The 19,651-nt window shown below is 30.9% G+C and overlaps 2 protein-coding genes across 2 annotated transcripts in view; both read left to right on the top strand.

Annotated features, from left to right (window-relative positions):
* Positions 1 to 19,651, top strand: part of LOC137930900 (uncharacterized) — a 40,681-nt gene that overhangs the window by 7,853 nt on the left and 13,177 nt on the right. Inside the window, exon 2 of the mRNA XM_068774252.1 lies at positions 1,085 to 1,137. Within this exon, the coding sequence (XP_068630353.1) occupies positions 1,111 to 1,137 (27 nt within the window). The 5' untranslated portion in view covers positions 1,085 to 1,110. The remainder of the gene's footprint in view (positions 1 to 1,084; positions 1,138 to 19,651) is intronic.
* LOC137931112 (uncharacterized) lies at positions 2,646 to 3,759 on the top strand. The gene is made up of 2 exons (XM_068774512.1): positions 2,646 to 2,711; positions 2,956 to 3,759. The coding sequence occupies exons 1-2, from the start codon at positions 2,646 to 2,648 to the stop codon at positions 3,757 to 3,759; spliced, it is 870 nt and encodes a 289-aa protein (XP_068630613.1).

The following is a 19,651-nucleotide window of genomic DNA, read 5'->3' as shown; positions in this document are numbered from 1 at the left end:
GTCTGTCGCTTATAGTGTTTTGAGTGGCAATAAACAAAGCAACTATATTTGTACTACTTGTATTCCACATCAAAACATTCATTTAATGTAATAACATATTTTGATAACGGAATACTAAAATAAAGAGATGAGTTTATGTAAATGTTTATTGTATATTAGAAGTAATTTACATTATATATTTAACTAAACATCTGTTTCCTAAAGAACCACTATCGATACAATTCCGAAAATCTCACAGTACGTAGTCTGCATTCCACAAGGGGCAACTGAACGGGTTACATTATCATTTGGATCCCACATTTCAATAACAGTTGACAACCATGAGCCAAGCATGCAACATGTTTCAACGTCAATACAAATTGTACGATTGATATGCAAGAGGCGTTAACATTTTCACTATCGTTCAATGTCCCATTGTTTGCGATACTTTCTATAAATAAACATTGCCTTAATTTTTTGCTTTTTGCCGACATAAGCAACGATACTATTCCGAAAGATTATTTATTTTAATTATTTAAAAATAAAAATAAATTATTGATGTACTTGTCGTTAATAGGCGTATAATACGAATAAGTAACTCACAGGCTACTATTAGAAAATAATTAAGACAATTCAATATCTACATCGATAAATGGGGAATTTCTTTGTCCAAAAATATTAGTAAAATGTTTTAAATATATTTATAAAGTAACATTATGTACAGACATAGTGGCCATGTGCAGCTTCATTATCACAAAGCATTCACAACGATACCGTAAGCCACATACGATTACTATAACGTGCCACCAATACCTACTTGTAACCTTGACGAAACTAGAACACCGTGAACGCGAGTACTCCACTTTGATACTGTTACAAACTCACTTAAAATTTTGGGTCTCAATAATACTCTGAACAATCTACCGACACTGAAGTTATTTCGGCTTGCGCAGTTTTTGTAATTTAGTGGTTATGGTTACGTATATGGGTAGCGGTAGTATCATTACTTTCAACTATTATCGAAAATTAACTTATAAAATATGGAAAATTCCCAAAAAAAAAATTACTATCAATGTGCATAATTACTTTAATTTTTTCATTCCAGAATACCAGATCTTCTTGTGATGAACAATGATTAAACCGAAACTTCTTCTCTTGGTAAGTAAATGTAATAAGATTATTGAATTTATCATTTGGTCTTCTACGTTTTACCTCCACCATCCTTTTATTTTATTTTATTTTAGTAAAGTAATCAAATAGTACGCAATACAAAAAATATGTATACCAATATTTCATAACCAATAACAAAAAAATCCAGCATCTAAAAAATTGTGTGTTTCGTGTCTCCATTGCGACTGCATAATGAAAAAAATAATTTTATAATGATTTAAAATTTATTTATAAATCTCCACATTGTATTTAAATCCCTATTTATTTTAAAAAAATATTTGCCTTACGCAATTTTAGACACGTTCGTTAACCTTTTATCCAACCACCAATATTGTCTCTTAACATGCTAAGGACTTTCTCGGGAGTAAATAAGTTTTTTTATCGTTCTATTAAAAATAATTAAATACACAATATTGCATCTGTGTACATAGAGCGAGGTTCCTGCTCGTTTTATTTCACCGAACGACATAATAAAAATGTTTAAACTTCATTTGTCAAATGGTAGATTCAAGTCAAATTAGAGAAACTTAACCTTAGAGTTACACTTTCTAAATTCAATTAGTAACTGTTTAGATCGGTGTGGCATACAAAAAACATTTTGTAACTTGATGTTACTATATGATGTTCGCTTTATTAGTTAAGTAACAACTTACTCAATTTTTCTTAGCTAATATCAAATTCATTTTTAAGAACAGTAACAATTCAATTAATTTTTGAAACTATATAGTTAAAAATTTATTATTTAATGTGACTTACAAATGTACAGTTGGTTACTTGCAAACCCATAGTTAAAATACGATAAAAATGTATATTTTTAAAATGACTTTTTCATAGTTTATTTTTGTTAGCTAAACTTTTTGTCAAAAGTCGCGGAATAAACAACATTAAAACAATATAGAACAGCTCTACTAGAAAGATAAAGCTACCATTAATTAGAATTGGAAAAACATATCTTGCACTAAGCACATAACGATACTGCATTAGCATAAACATTACTGAAGCAATTTAAAGAGCGTAATACAAGTGAATGTAACAAGTCTATAAGTATAAGCTTTTCACCAGCTACCGTAAGTACGGAAATCATTATATCACGTCGTTTTTTTCCTCTTGAGGAAATTCTTTATGCGATAACCTTCCGCCGCAGGAGCAACAAAAAAGTTACACTAGACTCCTACATGGTTCCTGTTTATAAAAGTGCATAACTCATTCGTTCCTTAACAGGCATACCATTAGGGTTTCCCCGGGAGTAAAAAAGGCTTTAAAACGTGTTATGTAATCTAATCTAATCTACAAAAGAAACTTACAATTAAACTAAGAAAAAATAATACCTTCACATCTTGAATGTCGTTGCCTCGATGTTATGAGAGTTTAATCTTTTCTATTCAATACTTCATCTACTCTCAATCGACCGAATAAATAATTAAGCATTTATTGCATCCGACTTCCTAGTTTGTTATTTACAATTTCTTCAATGCGTGTTATGTAATATAAGAGCCATGTGTTGTATTTTTTTATGTCTAGTCACTTATACTTTTGTGTTACTGCTGACTGGAGGTTATGCGGTATGCATTAAACTTACTTTATAAACGTAAAACATTTGAAAACTCCCTTAATTTATAATACTAACCGCAATTAAAACTATGAGGAGGATTTCAAATCTAAATCTTAATTTAAAAAAAAATTCTGTCATAATTATGATAACCGATTTAAAAACATTTAAAGCTTAAAATTGCATTACGTTATCGTATTATATTATGTTAAAACACTGTTATAATTAAGACATTAACAAAATACTGATTTATACAGGTATATAATAAAGACGTTGTTTGCTTCATCGATGAGGGTCAGCACCCCGTGTGTACGGCCATAAGTTCACCAACTCGACGTGCAAATGACTTAAAAAATGAACCAATCTACGACCCTTACATACCTAGAAGAAATCCAATTTTTTATGAGTGTTCCGAATCAAATTGCAATGCCGTCGAATTTTCATCAATTACACAACTTACATCGCCAGAATTGAACATATCGAGTTGTTCCTTTGAATTAACCTATAATTGCGAAAATATCCGCTTTAATTATTTCAAAAACGTTGATAAATTATTGTTCTTGTCGAACATTATACCGTATAAGAAATTTTACTTAGTAGACTGTTTGTTATATTCAGACGGAGCGCGAGTCTGTCAAAAAAAAGATACACAGGTAAAGCTAAGAGACTTCGGAACTTTAGTAAGAGAGAATGAACGAAATATTCTCTCCCAGGACGAATTTATTTGTGAAGAAGACGCAAACGAACTTTTATGTGATCTAAACCCTTATGTTCCTTTCGAAAAAGGTCTTAAGAAAAAAGAGTTACTTAAAAACACCAACGAAATACTTTTAAGATCCGGCCACGCCGTGGTGAAGCTAAAGTATTATTGTTTAGATCACTGGTGTGGATACAAAGGAGAAATGGCATCATTTAGGAGAGCTATAATGTCTAGGCAGAGATATGAACCGCCAGGAGGTAAAATCTATCGTTGCTTTTATGCTAACAGACAACAAATCTGTAAGAGAATACCAAATGACGGAAGAAACATGTACAATGATCGCGATTGGTCCACTCCGTAGAAAAATCACCCTTAATCAATAATTAATATTTCATAATTAATAACATTAGTACAAGGTATACTGTAAATTACTTAGAATTAAATGGATGTAATTTTTTGTGTCCAAATCTTAAATACATTGCAAATAATTAACAACAGTATGAACTCTTTACCTGAGTACCAAATCATATTTGAATAATCATGTATAGTACATTTGCAAGAACAGATATCTAGATAGAGAATTTATGAATTAATTATGAACAACACATAAAGTTAATTAAATGTACGCAGTGTTCAACAAATGTAATATTTTAGGAATAATAACATTGAAAATTCGCTATTTACTTTATTAAAATCAAAGGTAGTGGACGAGTAAATAGTAATAGGGTAATAAGTAAGTCACTACTGCCTCATTATTGAAAGATACTGAGGTAATTTCTTCACAACAATAATTCAAAACTTCTACCTTTCTGTCCCGAAACTCGATAATGCTGCGCCTAATATTTAAGATCACCAGATAACCTACTTTACAAACTCCAGCAGATGACATTAAAGATTCAGTTTAATAATTTAAATAAGACACGTTATGAATTAAACGTGCCGTACTTAATTTAGTTTGTATACGCATAGTTATTATTAGAAATCTATCGGGTAGGACTATGTCCAACAGTGAACCTCTTACGGCAGAATATCTATAAGAAACATTTAAAGACGTTTAGTTTTAAATCATAGTATGATATGTTATTGTTCTAAAAACTGTAATCAATACTTTACTTTTATGGCGCACAATGCAACGAATATGCAATGAATGTCGTAAACGTTGGGTGTATATTAATTAAATTGTAATCGGATATGCCGAGTAATGTTAGCAATGTGATGGCGGAGATATAAGTAAATATAATTTGATTGGTTTATTTTAAGTAGAGCTCGAACTATAGGTTAACTAAAAGTCCATAGAGTGTTTTTTAATAACATATACTCTTATAAAATGCATATCAATCATATGTAATTGTTGTTATGATAACTAATCGTCCGAATTCTACCAGATTTAATAAAATTCATATTATCACGTTTTACATCTTAAAACACGTTTTGAAAAGGACTAATAATAATGAACCAATGACGCATGCATTGAAAGTCGAGATAAAATATAACATTCTCGAATAACACAAAAACTAAGGAATGCGAAAGAACATAATATTAAAACAAATGTAAAGCAGTATTCACACCCAATGATGCAATCAACTTGCAAACGAGTCAGTAACATTTGCCCTGAGAGTGAAAGTGGACAGTCCTATTCTCAGTACACATGCGGCCGGACTCACATTTTATTACGCAAGTATTATATCAACGTATCCGTACTTAATAATGGTAAAAAGATTGTAATCTTAATTCAAAATCCCTGTAATACACAGGCGAATAAATAACAAATAAACTGACCCAGATCCAACATTTCCTGATAACTGGTATTTAATTGCAACATCCATATTAAATTGTCGAGTTACATAATTATTATATCCCTAGTTATGCGAATCTGGTTTATGTCAGTACGTTTGACGTAATGAATCTTATGTACCTCGAATTCCAATACATATTATTACTGAGGTAATATGACAAATCAATATTATCAATAAATGAAGCACTTATTTTTCGACAGGACAGTTTTTTTATTATTAAAATACAATGATTTCATTTTTTTGAACATTCATTTCATTTTTTTAATAAGACCATTGCCATTATCTATCTATGTATATTATCATCGTGTTATTAATCTACCTGTCTATATATGCTAAAAAGATTTCCACATATTTTCTTATTTTGCGAAAATCTAACAAAAGTTCTATTGAGTCCTCATTACTGGTGACATGTGCAAACAAATTCAGAATTCGTATTTAGTTAGTCGCCGATAACCACTCTTTTATGCTGTGTTCTTTGAGGATCGACACGTTGGTAAGGTGCACCGTCAAGGGATTTTCGGCTTTTGTCTCAGCACCACATTTCCAGAGCTTCAATTTTTCAACGCTCCAGAATTCTGCGCATCCAGATCTTAGCTCGGTATATAAAGAATGGAAAGACCGGGCTGTTCAGTTTCACAACCTGATTCCCGGAAATCTAAGGGCGGCGGTCGCCACATGGATCGCCACGTTCACGTTTTCTTCTCTTGGACCTTTGCATGACTTTCTCGTGATTATTGAAAATACAATTTAAAAAGTAAATAAGTTAATTTTATCATAATTATACAGCTTACAAAGACAAAGCATTATCCACGTTTTAGATTTCCCTTTATGTAAAAAATAAAATTTTTTCGGAAACCTTTTCGACTACCACATTTGATACTATTACGTTTAGTAATAGATGTGTAACCGCTCCTCTATATTTAATTTTAGAGATGATAACACTTTCAACACGTACACAAAAAATCATATGAGGATATGTCAAACGTTTGACCACTTCGCATAACGCTACAGGTCAGACAAGGAGATATTTTGTTTATTTCTATCTTTGTTTTTATATTTCTGAATGTTATTTTTATTAACTGTATTTAGGCGAGAAAAACACTACCTTGATTTATCAGACTCACCTTTCATTAGTTAACTAGGCTATAGGGATGTAATGCACAAGAATTTGTTGGTACCTGGTTACGAAATATATTATGAAAATATTATTTCGAAAATGTTCAAAAAAGGATGTTTTGCTTACGGCGTTTAAATAAATTTATTTTAAATTATCTTTCCTTAGAACGATTGTAGCCAAGCGATAAAGAACTTAGACTTGATATTGTGGGTTGCGTGTTCGACTCCCTGGATGCAATCTTATATAATTCACATTTTGTGCATTAATTATACAAGATTGCCACTGCTCACAAGTTTCCGGAGACTGGGTAGCAGCATTCTATGCAAACCATAATACCACACTGCGATCGGCAACCCGCCTGCCAAACGTGTGCGATTATGGTAAATCCTCCCATAAATACGTTTGGCGAAATCCTTTGCCTTGTAGTGGGCGCTTATTGGTTGAAAACAGAGAGAGATATGTTCTTTATAAAATGTTGAAAATTTGGATTAACAACTACGTTTTTTTATGAAGCCCTTAAAGAAATTGGTATAATGTTTTTTTAAGGTGTAACAAAATGCTGACAGATTCCGTAAAGAAAAAAGGTAACACAATAATATAATGAATAAAGCATCAACAATATCTTAATCAAGTACATATCTTAAGGGATACATTTAAAATAAATTAAATGTCAATTAACCTATTAACTATGTTAGCACGCTACATGTATAAAAGTCGTCCCTCGAGAGACTAGTGGACATTATAAATCATACACACTATTGATTGTAACGAACGCAGTGTCATGGCTTTATTGATTCTATTATAAATAACATGGGAAAACGGAACTTAAAGGAAATAAAATGCACGCGTTGATTCACTCGTTGAAATGGTAGTCTCTCAGTTCTAGCCTCATTGACAACCTCACAGTTGCTCAACGTGGCATGGACAGGACTATGCTCCAGATTTCCCTTCGAGATCGAATTAGAAATAAGAAGATTCATGGACTATATCAGCTACCTAGGTTCGTCCATAGATTTGGCAAGATAAAGTAGCAGTGGACGGGTTACATAGCGAGCTGAATTGATGGTCACTGGAGCCTTGAACTTCTGGAGTAAAGACTACGTACCGGTAAGTATTGTGAAGGACGTCCTCCAATAAAGTGAATAAGTCACCCTGGTTAGATGGTTGGAAGCACTGGACGTATGAATGAGAATGAAAAAGAATGTTTGAAATAAAGATGGTGATAATGATGAAACAATAATACCCCATAAAAATGAAACTAAAAAAACTAATGATACCAAAGACGAATAAGTCTAACGCAGTGTAGATTTATAATCTCCAAATACAGGTCATCTGTCGAAATCTCGTATGTCGTTATAGAAATAAATTAGGCGGTTTTATGGATGCATGACAGTTGCACGTTTTCGACGATTGCTGTAATTGGTGTTAGTGGCCGTGACCACTTTTAAGTAATTTTATTAATGCATGCACTGTTTATCCAATTTCTAATAATTTCTTCTAATGTTGTAAGCAAGCAATGAAATAAAATTACATCATTACAATGTTACGTTTTTTGTGCAAATGTGAACATTAGATTGATTACCATTAATTTATGAAATTTTTTTCCTTCCTTCATAGCGATCTTAGATAAAATACTAATTTGCCTTTCTCAATAAGAAATATTAATTGTTTTTTTTACATCTTAGTTTTACTGCTCACTTTTATCGTACACATTGTGTAATATTTAGTAGTATACTAGGCTACATAACATATATCCTATAGCTGCGCTTCAAATTGTGTTATAAAATCCCGGACATCATTTTTATATTCTTACTGCTGCTTATTGAACATCTTTTTCGTCATATAGGTTTTGTTTGTTATGTTATATCTGTATGATGATACAATACGATGTAAACCCCTGATTAAAGTAAAATTTTAATTCAAGTTGCAATATTCTAAAACTTTATAATCTACAAGTTTCAACGTGTGACAATATATTGTGCTATCTTATTGAAAACTGCCTAATTTTGAAATAATTTTTTTTTACCTCCGGTATAACATCAGATAACCGATCTATTTATGTTATGTTGATTCAGTTGAACAAAAAACTGGACTCTTATAATAAACATATCTTGAACTATAATTAAATATTAAAAAAAAAACATTTGAAGATAATTTACACATAAATGCACACTACATATAACACAAGAACAGAAAAACACCTGGGCATGGGCGCACCTATGTTTTGACCGACTTTTGGCAGACTTAAAGCCACTACGTAATTTAATGTGTAATATTGAAACCACCTAACGATGGTTAGGCTTATCAATTTCATTAAAATTTAATTTTATGCTAATTATTTGAATTAAAAATTAGGCATTTAAATTATTTGCATTTCTAGTTAAAAAGTGAAAGATGTTACAAAATAGGACAGTTAATAAGATCAAACAAATAAACTAAAACGTTGAAGACTTTTCTTTTCAAATAAAACTTGTATTACTAAGCGTATGATGCAATTATTTGTTATTTAAATTAGCGATAGTTAACTGCTGGTGCGATTTAAATAACTTAGTGCGGTATTAGCAAAAATTGTACTGCGAGAAATCCGTCCGTCATGTCACTAAACCAAACGTGCTGAACAATAGTCCGAGAACTACCTTGCTTAAAATTGGAACCATAAATTACTCTTTCTCCGGACAAGTATTTTTTTGTTACGTGAAAACATTGTCATCATCATGTCAATCGATAGACGCCCACTGCAATGCATAGGCCAGCCCCAAAGATCGCCACGATGTCCGGTTTTCCGCTGCCCACGTCCAGCGACTTCCCGTGACCTTGCCTATGTCGTCAGTCCACGTAGTGGAGGATCCACCTACATCACGTCTATCTGCTAAAACGCTATTGTTAGTCATAAATAAAAAGTCAGTATCCTACTGTTTAAACTATTTTAACAAAAAAAAAAAAAACTTAATCCAAAATCAGAATCGATCTTGAAATTTCTTATAAAGGTATTTTTTATCCTTAATATCATATAATTATTATATTATATATATATATATATATATATATACATATATATATATAAATTATAAGACAAAAATTCAAACAATGATCAACATTTAAAAGTAATTAGTTGCTGAGTCCTACATTTTTTTAAATCATTTATGGTAACCATATGGACACCAGTTCTCGAGTTCGGAAGTCCGTCGAAATGCATGTATCACGAACACAATGCGCAATTATTGCATGAAACCACACTAAGAGCATAACAATGTTCCACATTTATTCCACATACATTTAAATGGATCCTATAACATTGTTGATGATATTACTCATGCTTTGCGATTAGTGATTGGTATTATTACCTAGAATACTAATTGACTTAAGAATTATTATTTAAATTAGAGACCAGCGAAATTTAAATAAAGGTAGAAGTTATTTATTAAAAATATAATAATTTATTTTCTATACATGAACTCGTACAAAAATCCTAGCTTTACTATTGGTTTTAACTCCTATTTATTTATATTTAAGATCGTCACTCACATGGGAACCATAGCTTCAAGATGTTAATGGAAGGTTTTTATGTGCACGGAGTCCTTTACATTTCACTGATAGAATCCTTTCTGCTGCCATCCTTGATTATACTGATGCTAATGTTACTAAAAAAAAACCCCTTTGAAGCCTTCAAGTTTTTTGCACAAATATTATTACGTACCTGAGTTTCGCAGTAGACTCATGTGGTCTGTCCATTCAAGCTAGCTAAAATACCCGCATCTTTCCGTCGTGTATAGCATTTTTAAATTATCTTACTTTTCCTTGCCTTAAATGAAGATTCCTCTGTGTTTTAGACACACATTATAAGTTGCCCCAATAATCGAAAAACTTGAAATTGAAGATGACTAGTAAATACTAAAATTATAGAGAAATCCTTTACTGTTGTTGCTGTCCGATTATTGAACGCTTTACCAGTAGCAATTACACCCGCAAGATCATTACCCGTTTTGAAAAAGGTACTTAGATATTTTACTTGTTCTTATCCATGTAATGAAAATTTATTAATACGTCCAACCACATAGTGGATAAATGATCTAATAAGATCATTTATCTTTATTTCTTGATCTTGATCTTGATTATGATCACCCTTTTAAATATTTTACATCTATACCCAATCATCTTGTATTGTGATATTGTAGATTTGCCCCTAAAAATATTTACCGCGTCAAGTTACGGTCAGTAAATTCACATCGATTTTAAATTATATGATTCATAGCGATACCGGTATTTAGTGATACCTAAAAGTGGGTAGGTGTAAATTATATCCTCAATGTTAGTGGGCGAACGTACAAATATTACTCAATCATAGTTTAAGAATCGTCAACTTTATTCATTTCGATATTTCTTTATCCGCCTAGACTATAGTACTTATATTAAAAAGTGGGACACCATTAGTATCTTGTATATTGTTGCTGTGCCGTGAGTTAATTGACCTGCAATATTTTCATTTTAAGCATCAAATCGAATAATCATATGAATCCTCATGAGGTGAGATTGACAATAATTTGATTTAAACAAGTCAAAGCTTTTCTTTTACCGCGGCAAAGCTTTTGGAGTTAAAAAATATTACACTTTTTAAAAAAAAAAACGCTAGAATGTGTAACCTTAGCGGGCATTCTATACGATCACAAATCTGTAGAAAATTTTGTACTTAGGTCAAGCTTACGCAATACACGTCAATTTCAGACAGGGCTTGACATTGCTTTGAATATTTATGAATGTTATGATATTATAAAACTTCTGGCTAGAATATAGTTCCTAACATGAGTTTTCACTTGCGATTTGTCACGTGATTATATTTAATAACTTCTTGCAATATATTTAAAATAGTACAAAAACGATTATTTTATGAATTTTTATGGAAATTTTTACAATAATGATGAATATGAAACTAATTCACTATTTTTTTTATTTTTTTAGTTTATAATTTTTAAATTTAGAAATTCAAATTATAATAATCTTCACTGACTATATTTACCCTTCCAGTTTCTGAAAATATTCGCAGAAGGTCAAAGTCAGCTATATAGTTTTTTAAGAAAAGAAATCTCGTTAATTTTTATCAGAAAAAAAATAATAAAAAATAGTACAATGTCGAAACAAATCATGGATTTGTGTTGAAGTTTTATATATAATTTATACTAATATTAAATTGATGTCTAGGGTTAAATTGCAATGTGTATTATCATATATTACAACAATTATTAAGATTAATTTGATTGTGATTTAAAATTTAAATTTTTGACGTGCATTGTAAATAGAATATACTAAAGGACAAAGTTATGAAGTGTATGAAAATTTTAAAATTGGCAACCCTAAGTACAACTACTTACCGCAGTTCGTAGCAGTCTCACGCTGCCCATTGCGTTACACCCACTAATTCAAAAACAAGTCCGATTTTATCGCGTTCGATACATTGACCCGATTACAAAATGGCTATTTTATATAACAAGCATTTCCAAATAATCACTTTCCGGATACAACTTAAATAACATCCCCATACGACATTTACATGTAATTTTTATTTTTTAATTATCGACATGCCAACAATAAATTGAATGGGAAACAAAAAAGTAACGAAAATTTTTAACTTTAATCAACTTTAAATAGAAGTTACATTCTCTAAAACAACAAATACATCTTAAATTTATCTACTTACTTTAGAGCCTTTATATAATATTTTTGAAAATAAGTCTAATAATTATATTACTATATATACTTGATTTTAACAATTTTTCTGTGTAATACACAAATCAACGTAGTGAAAATTGTGTTGCGTTATCAATAATATACAAAAAAGTTTAAACCTAAAAGCCATCAATGCAATTAGCGAATAAAAACCCTATTAAAAAAATTAAAGTCGATTCATTATTTTATTACAACTTTTTAAGAAAACTTCTGTAAATATCTAAACAATATCTAATAATATTTATAATTAATACTTTTTCATTGTTCGTTACTGTAGTAATGTGCCTAATTAGGTCAAAGTCACGAAAGTCAGTCGGCAGTCTGAAATATTGATGTGACTAGGGCTTACAATACCCGAATCCCGAATACCGGAATCCCGGAGGATTTTTGTCCGTTTATTAAAAACCGGTATTCATGTAAAAAAAACGGTATATCGGTATTAGATTAGTTAATAAAAATTGAATTTATGCACAATATAAATCTAACGAAAATTTGATCCTCGCTTGATGATGAAACGATTGATTATTCAAGTTTTTTAAGAGCATACATTAATAAACAAATCGCAAGATATTAATATTATTTTATAAATACTCTCAATTTAATTATATTTTTTGCTTCTTTAATTATATAATGTCATACGAGCCTGTTACATGTAAAATGTAACAGGCTCAACAAACAAAAATTATAACAACAACAAAAATATCTATTCCTACTCTCTATGTAATAGAATAAATAATATCTACTTATTTTTGAACAATATTTATTGGATTTCATGTATTATTTGTTAACAAGTTAATATAACAACTGAGATAAATAAAAACATAACATTTATTTTATTAATAATAATACCGGTATCTCGATATTTCAAATTTCAAATATCAAACACCGGTATTCAAATTTTAGTTTGGTATTGTAAAACCTAGTTGTGACGTACAACTTCTGTAATACCTCGAGGTATTAGGTCACACTAAAGTTGCTCTTGAAACCAAGTTGTCGTCCCTATATAAATTGAGCGATGACCATCGCATGTCGGTCTAGGCCGTTGTAATTATTATTCGCAAGTTATAGGCGCCAGCGACAAATACCCGTTATAGATTTTTGGCAGAGGCCTAAAACATGATTTAGTGACAAAAAGTGACAAAAATACACTCAATAAACAGTAACCTAGACAGTAACAAAAATAGACTGTAAAAAGTAGTCCATAACATCAGACGTGAAATGTGACGTTTTTTAACTTAAATAATAGTAAAAAGAGTTCAAAATCTTCATTCATACGATTTAACATATCCAACAATAATTTATCTACACCTATATACATTATCATACTATATACACTATTATACCAGAAAATTACGTATGTTTAAACTGTAAACATCACTCTTAACTTGATACCCAAAAACGTTTTCACTAAATTTAATACTCTTAACAAACATCTCGTGATTGAATAAGCAATCGCTTATCTATTGCAAAATAAACTACGTGAGATAAATCATGTTTTTATTCCTATGAAATACCGACATTGTATTTTTGTTATATTTTTGTCAGTCTATTTAAACAATTTTATTTTAATAGATTAACAAATAAGAACTAAGTTGTAGCCAGGAATAAGAAATTCTAAATAAAACTTTGCATTACAATAACTTGTAATACGCCTGTGAATCTAAACAGACCTTTTTCTTTAATCGCTGTACAGAATTAATATAGCGCTCTTTCTTCCACACTTTTGTTAGCAAGTGAAAGGGACATATGATTATAGTGGGTGTCAACAGTTGTAAAGACATTTAACAATGCCTTTGATAAATAGATATTATAGAGAACACATTCGCACTATGCAAAAGATGGGTGAAGATTAACATTTTTCTCCGTATAAACGGACTATTATTAAGAAGCAGCTGATCCTAATGATGTAATGTATTTTTCATATCATATGGAACTAAGGCATAAAACAAACAAAATCCGCTAATCATCCATATATGCATATGCTGGTTATAACCTGGACATATCAGAATATTGCGAAACTTTGCAGTGGCAGCTTCTAACATAACAGAAATGCACAAAAGCGTAACTAAAAAATATTTAAAGCATAAACTATATTCGTATATATTCACAGTAATTTAAAATAAAGTTTATACACAGAATTTATTTTACGACGGAAATAAATTCTTATTTTATTTTATTTGTTTTGATACAATATATATTACACCAAAGTTATACATTAGCAGCGACATCTGTCAAGGAATTCTCCGTAATGATCCTAGCAAAACACGAAGATTACAATATAATTCCAATATAATTTACATGCAGAGTACATATCCGCCCCCATCATTAGCCATCTGGTATGTATTGATGCAATTATCATACATAAACAGTGCAAATAATACAACATTGTGTAATATGTATATACTAACATAAATAAAAAAGAATTAATTATTTTTTATAATAAAGGTAACTGCAACAAAATGACGCATTTATTATAGATTCATATCCTTTTTTTATTGGAATAGTTTAGTGATTTTAAAATAATATAAGAAAAAAATATTTAAATAACCATGCACTGAAAATACAGCCGGCGACCGCATTAAAGGCCATTTAGCTAAAAACGAAACAATGAAGAAACCTTGTTCAGAAAATACATCCATCTGTACCATTCAAGGTCTTACAGTAAGTGAGAATGACTATATCAATCTTCAATGGCATAAGGTCTAAATAATGAATAATACACGCATGGTTTTCAGAATAAGATTCTAATGCGATATAAATAACAGTCTTTACATAAAGAGACGTCATAAAATTGTACAAATACAACGACAAATAACAAGCACATTAAAGAAAATAAGAATAGAAGAAACATTAGAAGCTCAAAAATTCAGTAAAAGAATTGTATTCAACTAAATATATTTACATGACTATTTCACACGTCACATAAAAAAATATCCAAAATGATTAATCACATGACGCAAAAACAAGGTTTTTGTTCAATAGTGTTAAAATGCCTACACATTTTTTTACAAAACATAGCTGGAGGCGACCGAAGTTGTGAACATAAAAAATAATTATTATTAAAAAATTAAATAACGCAGACTTCGTTAAACTGTTCATATCATCATTCTTTTTAATATAATGCCGTCATTGCTCGTCGTCACGCATGGAAAGCGGGCTGGCGGTCGTAGTGTAGTGTTATGATATGCGGAGAGCACTGCTGCCCATCCTATGGTAGCTTTTGTGAGCAGTGACCATCCTATACTATTAAGGCACTAAATGTAATAAATGATATGAGATTGTCACCCTACCCGCTCGGTTGCCACCGCCCATAAGGATGTGCTTAGTGGTATTATAATGGAGTTTATTTTTTACTGTCATGAGCAGTGCTCTAGAATCTCTAGACTCTTTTTTTTAGTGTATTATGTAACATTCAAGACAAGCACCACGGAGAAAATTTTTTTGTTTATTTAGTTGTATGCCAATGTATTGCCAATATTTTACTGTATAGATGATACAATAAAATTTTTAATTGCACTGGTTCAACCGAAAAGTTATATTTTTCCATTAAAGATATGATGGGCTCGGCAATATATTTTAATTAAAATTTGATAATATTATTAAATGTAGTAAAAATTAAAACCTAAACCAACAGATATGCAAACCAGGCATTGAAGGTGATTATAAATTTCAATTCGTGCAGCCTGCGAACAGTTTTTCGTTTACTTATAAATACTCTTTAATTATATAAAAATAATTTCCACCATTTTTTAGATAGATTGAAATCTTTTTAGAAATAAATTATATTACAATTAAAAATTTAACAATTTCATAATCACACAAGTATTTTTTGATTTGTGTTTATTTTATTTTTGTCTTGTCTTTCGATCGTAATATTTTCACTTGTTAATATATATTAGTTTGATTTACCGTTCAAAAACATTTAATTGCTTTATATTTTTTCGAAATAACCTTGCCTCTATCGTGACTAAATTCGCATGCCAAATTGTATTTCCAAATATTTGTACAAATCGCAGAATCGAAATCTGAAACAGCGTGCAAAGTAATCCATATTTTAGGCACGGCATTTTATTTGTTAATTAAATCTTTACGTGTTTCGCTATCGACCGGTAATTTGTTCAATAATCTTTAGTCGTTTATTCTTAATCGTTTTTATAACGTCGGCTATAAGAAATATGCGATTAACTTTGTTTCCTTAACGATATGTGTACAAATCCTAGACAAATTTCTTAGTAATTTGCAATATCCGTGCTTTTAATTAATATTTTAGCAGCCGTGTTTCAATATGCAGATTATGTTCTAAATAAATATACATAATTGCAAAATAACAGATTATAATAATAATGAAATAGTTATATGTATATATATACACATACATACATTTATATATATATATAAATGTATATATATATATATGTATACATCTATATATATATTTGTGTGTGTGTGTGTGTATATAATAAAATTAGTAACGTACGAACTGAATTGTTAAAATTATTAATGCATCCGAATTATTACATTTTTTATTAGTATTTGTACATCGACATATGTCAAGCAAAACAGTATATGTTACAGTAGTGTATATGGTTTCTGAACAAATCCTTATTCCTAATACATATAAATAAATATTCGTCGACAAAGGTGATGCTACACGTGAGAATCGAAACCGGTACGACTATTTCAAATAATTAATTTTTTTCAACTTCGTTAAGGCGCAAGAATCGAAAATTTCTAGAAAATGGTAAACACATTTTTCTACAAAAATCTGCTAACTTTTATAATACAGCAATAGAAACGTGTAGATCTATGAGTGATGATTTTATCAGTCGAGGATTTCTTCCCAGCAAAGAGCACACTTATTATGAAGAATATAAAGTTGTAATAATTCACAAACCATTAAGGAAAACGTAAGTAAACTGTCATATCCCAGGGCCATAGCCTCGGAAGATATGGGACGTCCTCCTTATCCTGCGAAATAGTTCGAGATTCGAGTACTTAATATTAGAACTTAATATTCGAGTCAGAATATTAAGTTACAAGAGGAACAGATTACTTTTGAACGGTAAGTTAAGAATAAGATGGGTAAGAAAAAACATAACGGTATTTTTGAGGAAACGGAAACTGGCGTATCATAGGACGGACAATTTGAAAGCGAACAAGAATGTGGCTAAGCATAGCCAAAAGCAGCAATTTTGATACATATCGATGAAGTAACATTTAGACTGAGGAGATAAGAAATCAGTGCACGGTACGCATCTACATGTATGTAAATTTGTATGGACATCTGTTTACACAATGCATATACTTTACACACTGATATGTTCCACAAAGACATATTCGTTAATTTAATTATCAAGAAGTATAGTGTGTTATTTGACACCTTTAAGCGTTTGCAATATTGCAATGTCCGGTCCTGAATTAGAAAGTGCTTACTCTTTTGGCACATGCCAAAGTGTCGCGGTTTTACTTACGCGTTATTTTGCAATAGCATTGTGTAATATGTCCATCACAGTGTTTACGTATCGTACTTCCGATCGACTGCATATGAATCAGTGAACATACTCATTTACATTTTTAGCTGTTAAGTGTTACAAAGACATCAATCCAAGGTTTTTATTTGGTTCTGTAAAGTATATTTAATATAAAGACATACATATTTATATATTTTTGTCGAATTTTGATCGTTTATAAGTAACGAGATGGACTTGACCTAGTGCGTTGTACTACTCACACACAAACAGAATATTGTAGCACAAAGTGTTCCAAAAAAAGAGTATATCTGCCATCTTCACCTGGCTGAGCAAAGTGAAAAGACAAAGAACTTAAGAGTTTCTCATGCGCAGCTTGACGAGTGACATCTAGAGTTGATACCATGCCCTCCCAAAACAATAACTTAGTGGCAGACTTGTGTACATCTTACTTACTGTCTTATGTACTTGGCACAGCGGTAGTGCACGTTTTTATTCTGCTCGCGTATTTAAAATTATGAGTAGGACACTTCTACCTTAAGACGCTGAGGCACTAGGCCACCGCCGTTGAAACTATAGATGTATGCAAAAGCTTTCCCACAATTTTAACACAACACGTTAAAGAAGCATAACGCGTTCAGGAAGCTACGAAACCTCGTCTCATCCAAAATACCGCAATGTTTGAAGAAGTAGGGGTCTTTAACCAATATGTGTTGCCGATGATGGCATATGGCATACGTGAGGCGTGTACACTTATGACGACGGGCCTCCTAAATAAGACTCAAGGTCACCCAGAGAGCAATGGAGAGGGATATAGAAAGAAGAAGATCCATAAAAGAACCAAGATCTACGATGTAGTTCGAAAAATTGCTTGTCTGAAGTGGTAGTGGACGGGACACATCGCTTGTGCAACCGATGCGTAGTTAAGCCGCTTAATACGAGCCGCGCGGGATCGGTCATTGCAGCGATCTTTGGGGGAGACCTGTGTCTTGCAATAGGCGTCCATCGGCTGAAAAGAGAAGAAGTCAAAGAATACTGTAATATTACCGGCTTTTAAGTTTTAATTTTTTTTTCAAACTCTGGCCATAGATAAATAAAACTTAGAAATTATTGCTTAGCGGCGGATTTACGACCAAATTGTTATATGTTGAAGAAAATCTGTAGGTAAAACATTTGACATCTCTGCAATCTAAATACTATTACGTGATGTTAATAATAAAAACTTAAAAATATTATTAACTTGTAAAACTAGGTAAGGCCGACAATAAACATATATACTTAATATAAGTACAATAACATCACAGCATTTACGGATGTTATATAAATGAGAATAAGAGATGTCTATAATCAAAGCCGGCATTTTCTTAGTTCGCCAAGAGAATAATAAAATGTAATTTTAATTTATAAAACAAATTATTATATGTCTTAGCAACATACGAGTACCTTTGGTCGTACCAATCTGTTAAACCAGAATTGAATTTGCAATTTGGAACGAAATAGAATGCCTTTTTATATTACATTTCACATAAGTGTACACGACCGGTTATTTAGGCTTCAACTCGCTCGGGAGTTAGCTGACTACCGGCCAGCCGGCATACAGTATCGATTAATCAAAAAATATTAGTTTACTTAACATTTTCGATACATAGAACTGGCATATTAGTAATTTGAATTTTAGCTTAAATTAAAAGTTTAAATTAGTTTTTTATTTAATTATATGATATCTATTATTCATATAAGTGTCAAATTTTTTCCTCAATTTACGTTGATCACGCCGAGTTCGTATAAAAGATGAAAATTGCGTTGAAACTAGTGAATTTTCATAAAATATTTGACTTATTAAACTTTGCATATTTAGCAATTTGCAATTTATAAACTTCAGGCCATAGTTCACGCGCTCCAGATTTCTATATTAGTTTAACAGTTGCATCTGTCTGTATATCAATTTCAAAATATACATAATTTGTTTCACAATTAATTAATAAATAAATAATTTAGAAATTTTACTGTCGTTGCAGTTAAATATTACTTAACTGAGAACTTTAAGTTTTTAGTACTCATTTAATATTTAATCTAAGCTAACACTTTATCTGGAACTATCTCAGTATTTGGGTGTTTATGTATTGGTGCATTCTTGGAAAAATGTGCATT

This window comes from Battus philenor, unplaced genomic scaffold, assembly GCF_028537555.1.
Source record: "Battus philenor isolate CCGP_79_NKW_IND1 unplaced genomic scaffold, ilBatPhil1.0.hap1 SCAF_7, whole genome shotgun sequence".
Classification (NCBI taxonomy): domain Eukaryota; kingdom Metazoa; phylum Arthropoda; class Insecta; order Lepidoptera; family Papilionidae; genus Battus; species Battus philenor.
This window is presented reverse-complemented; position numbering and strand designations above follow the sequence as displayed.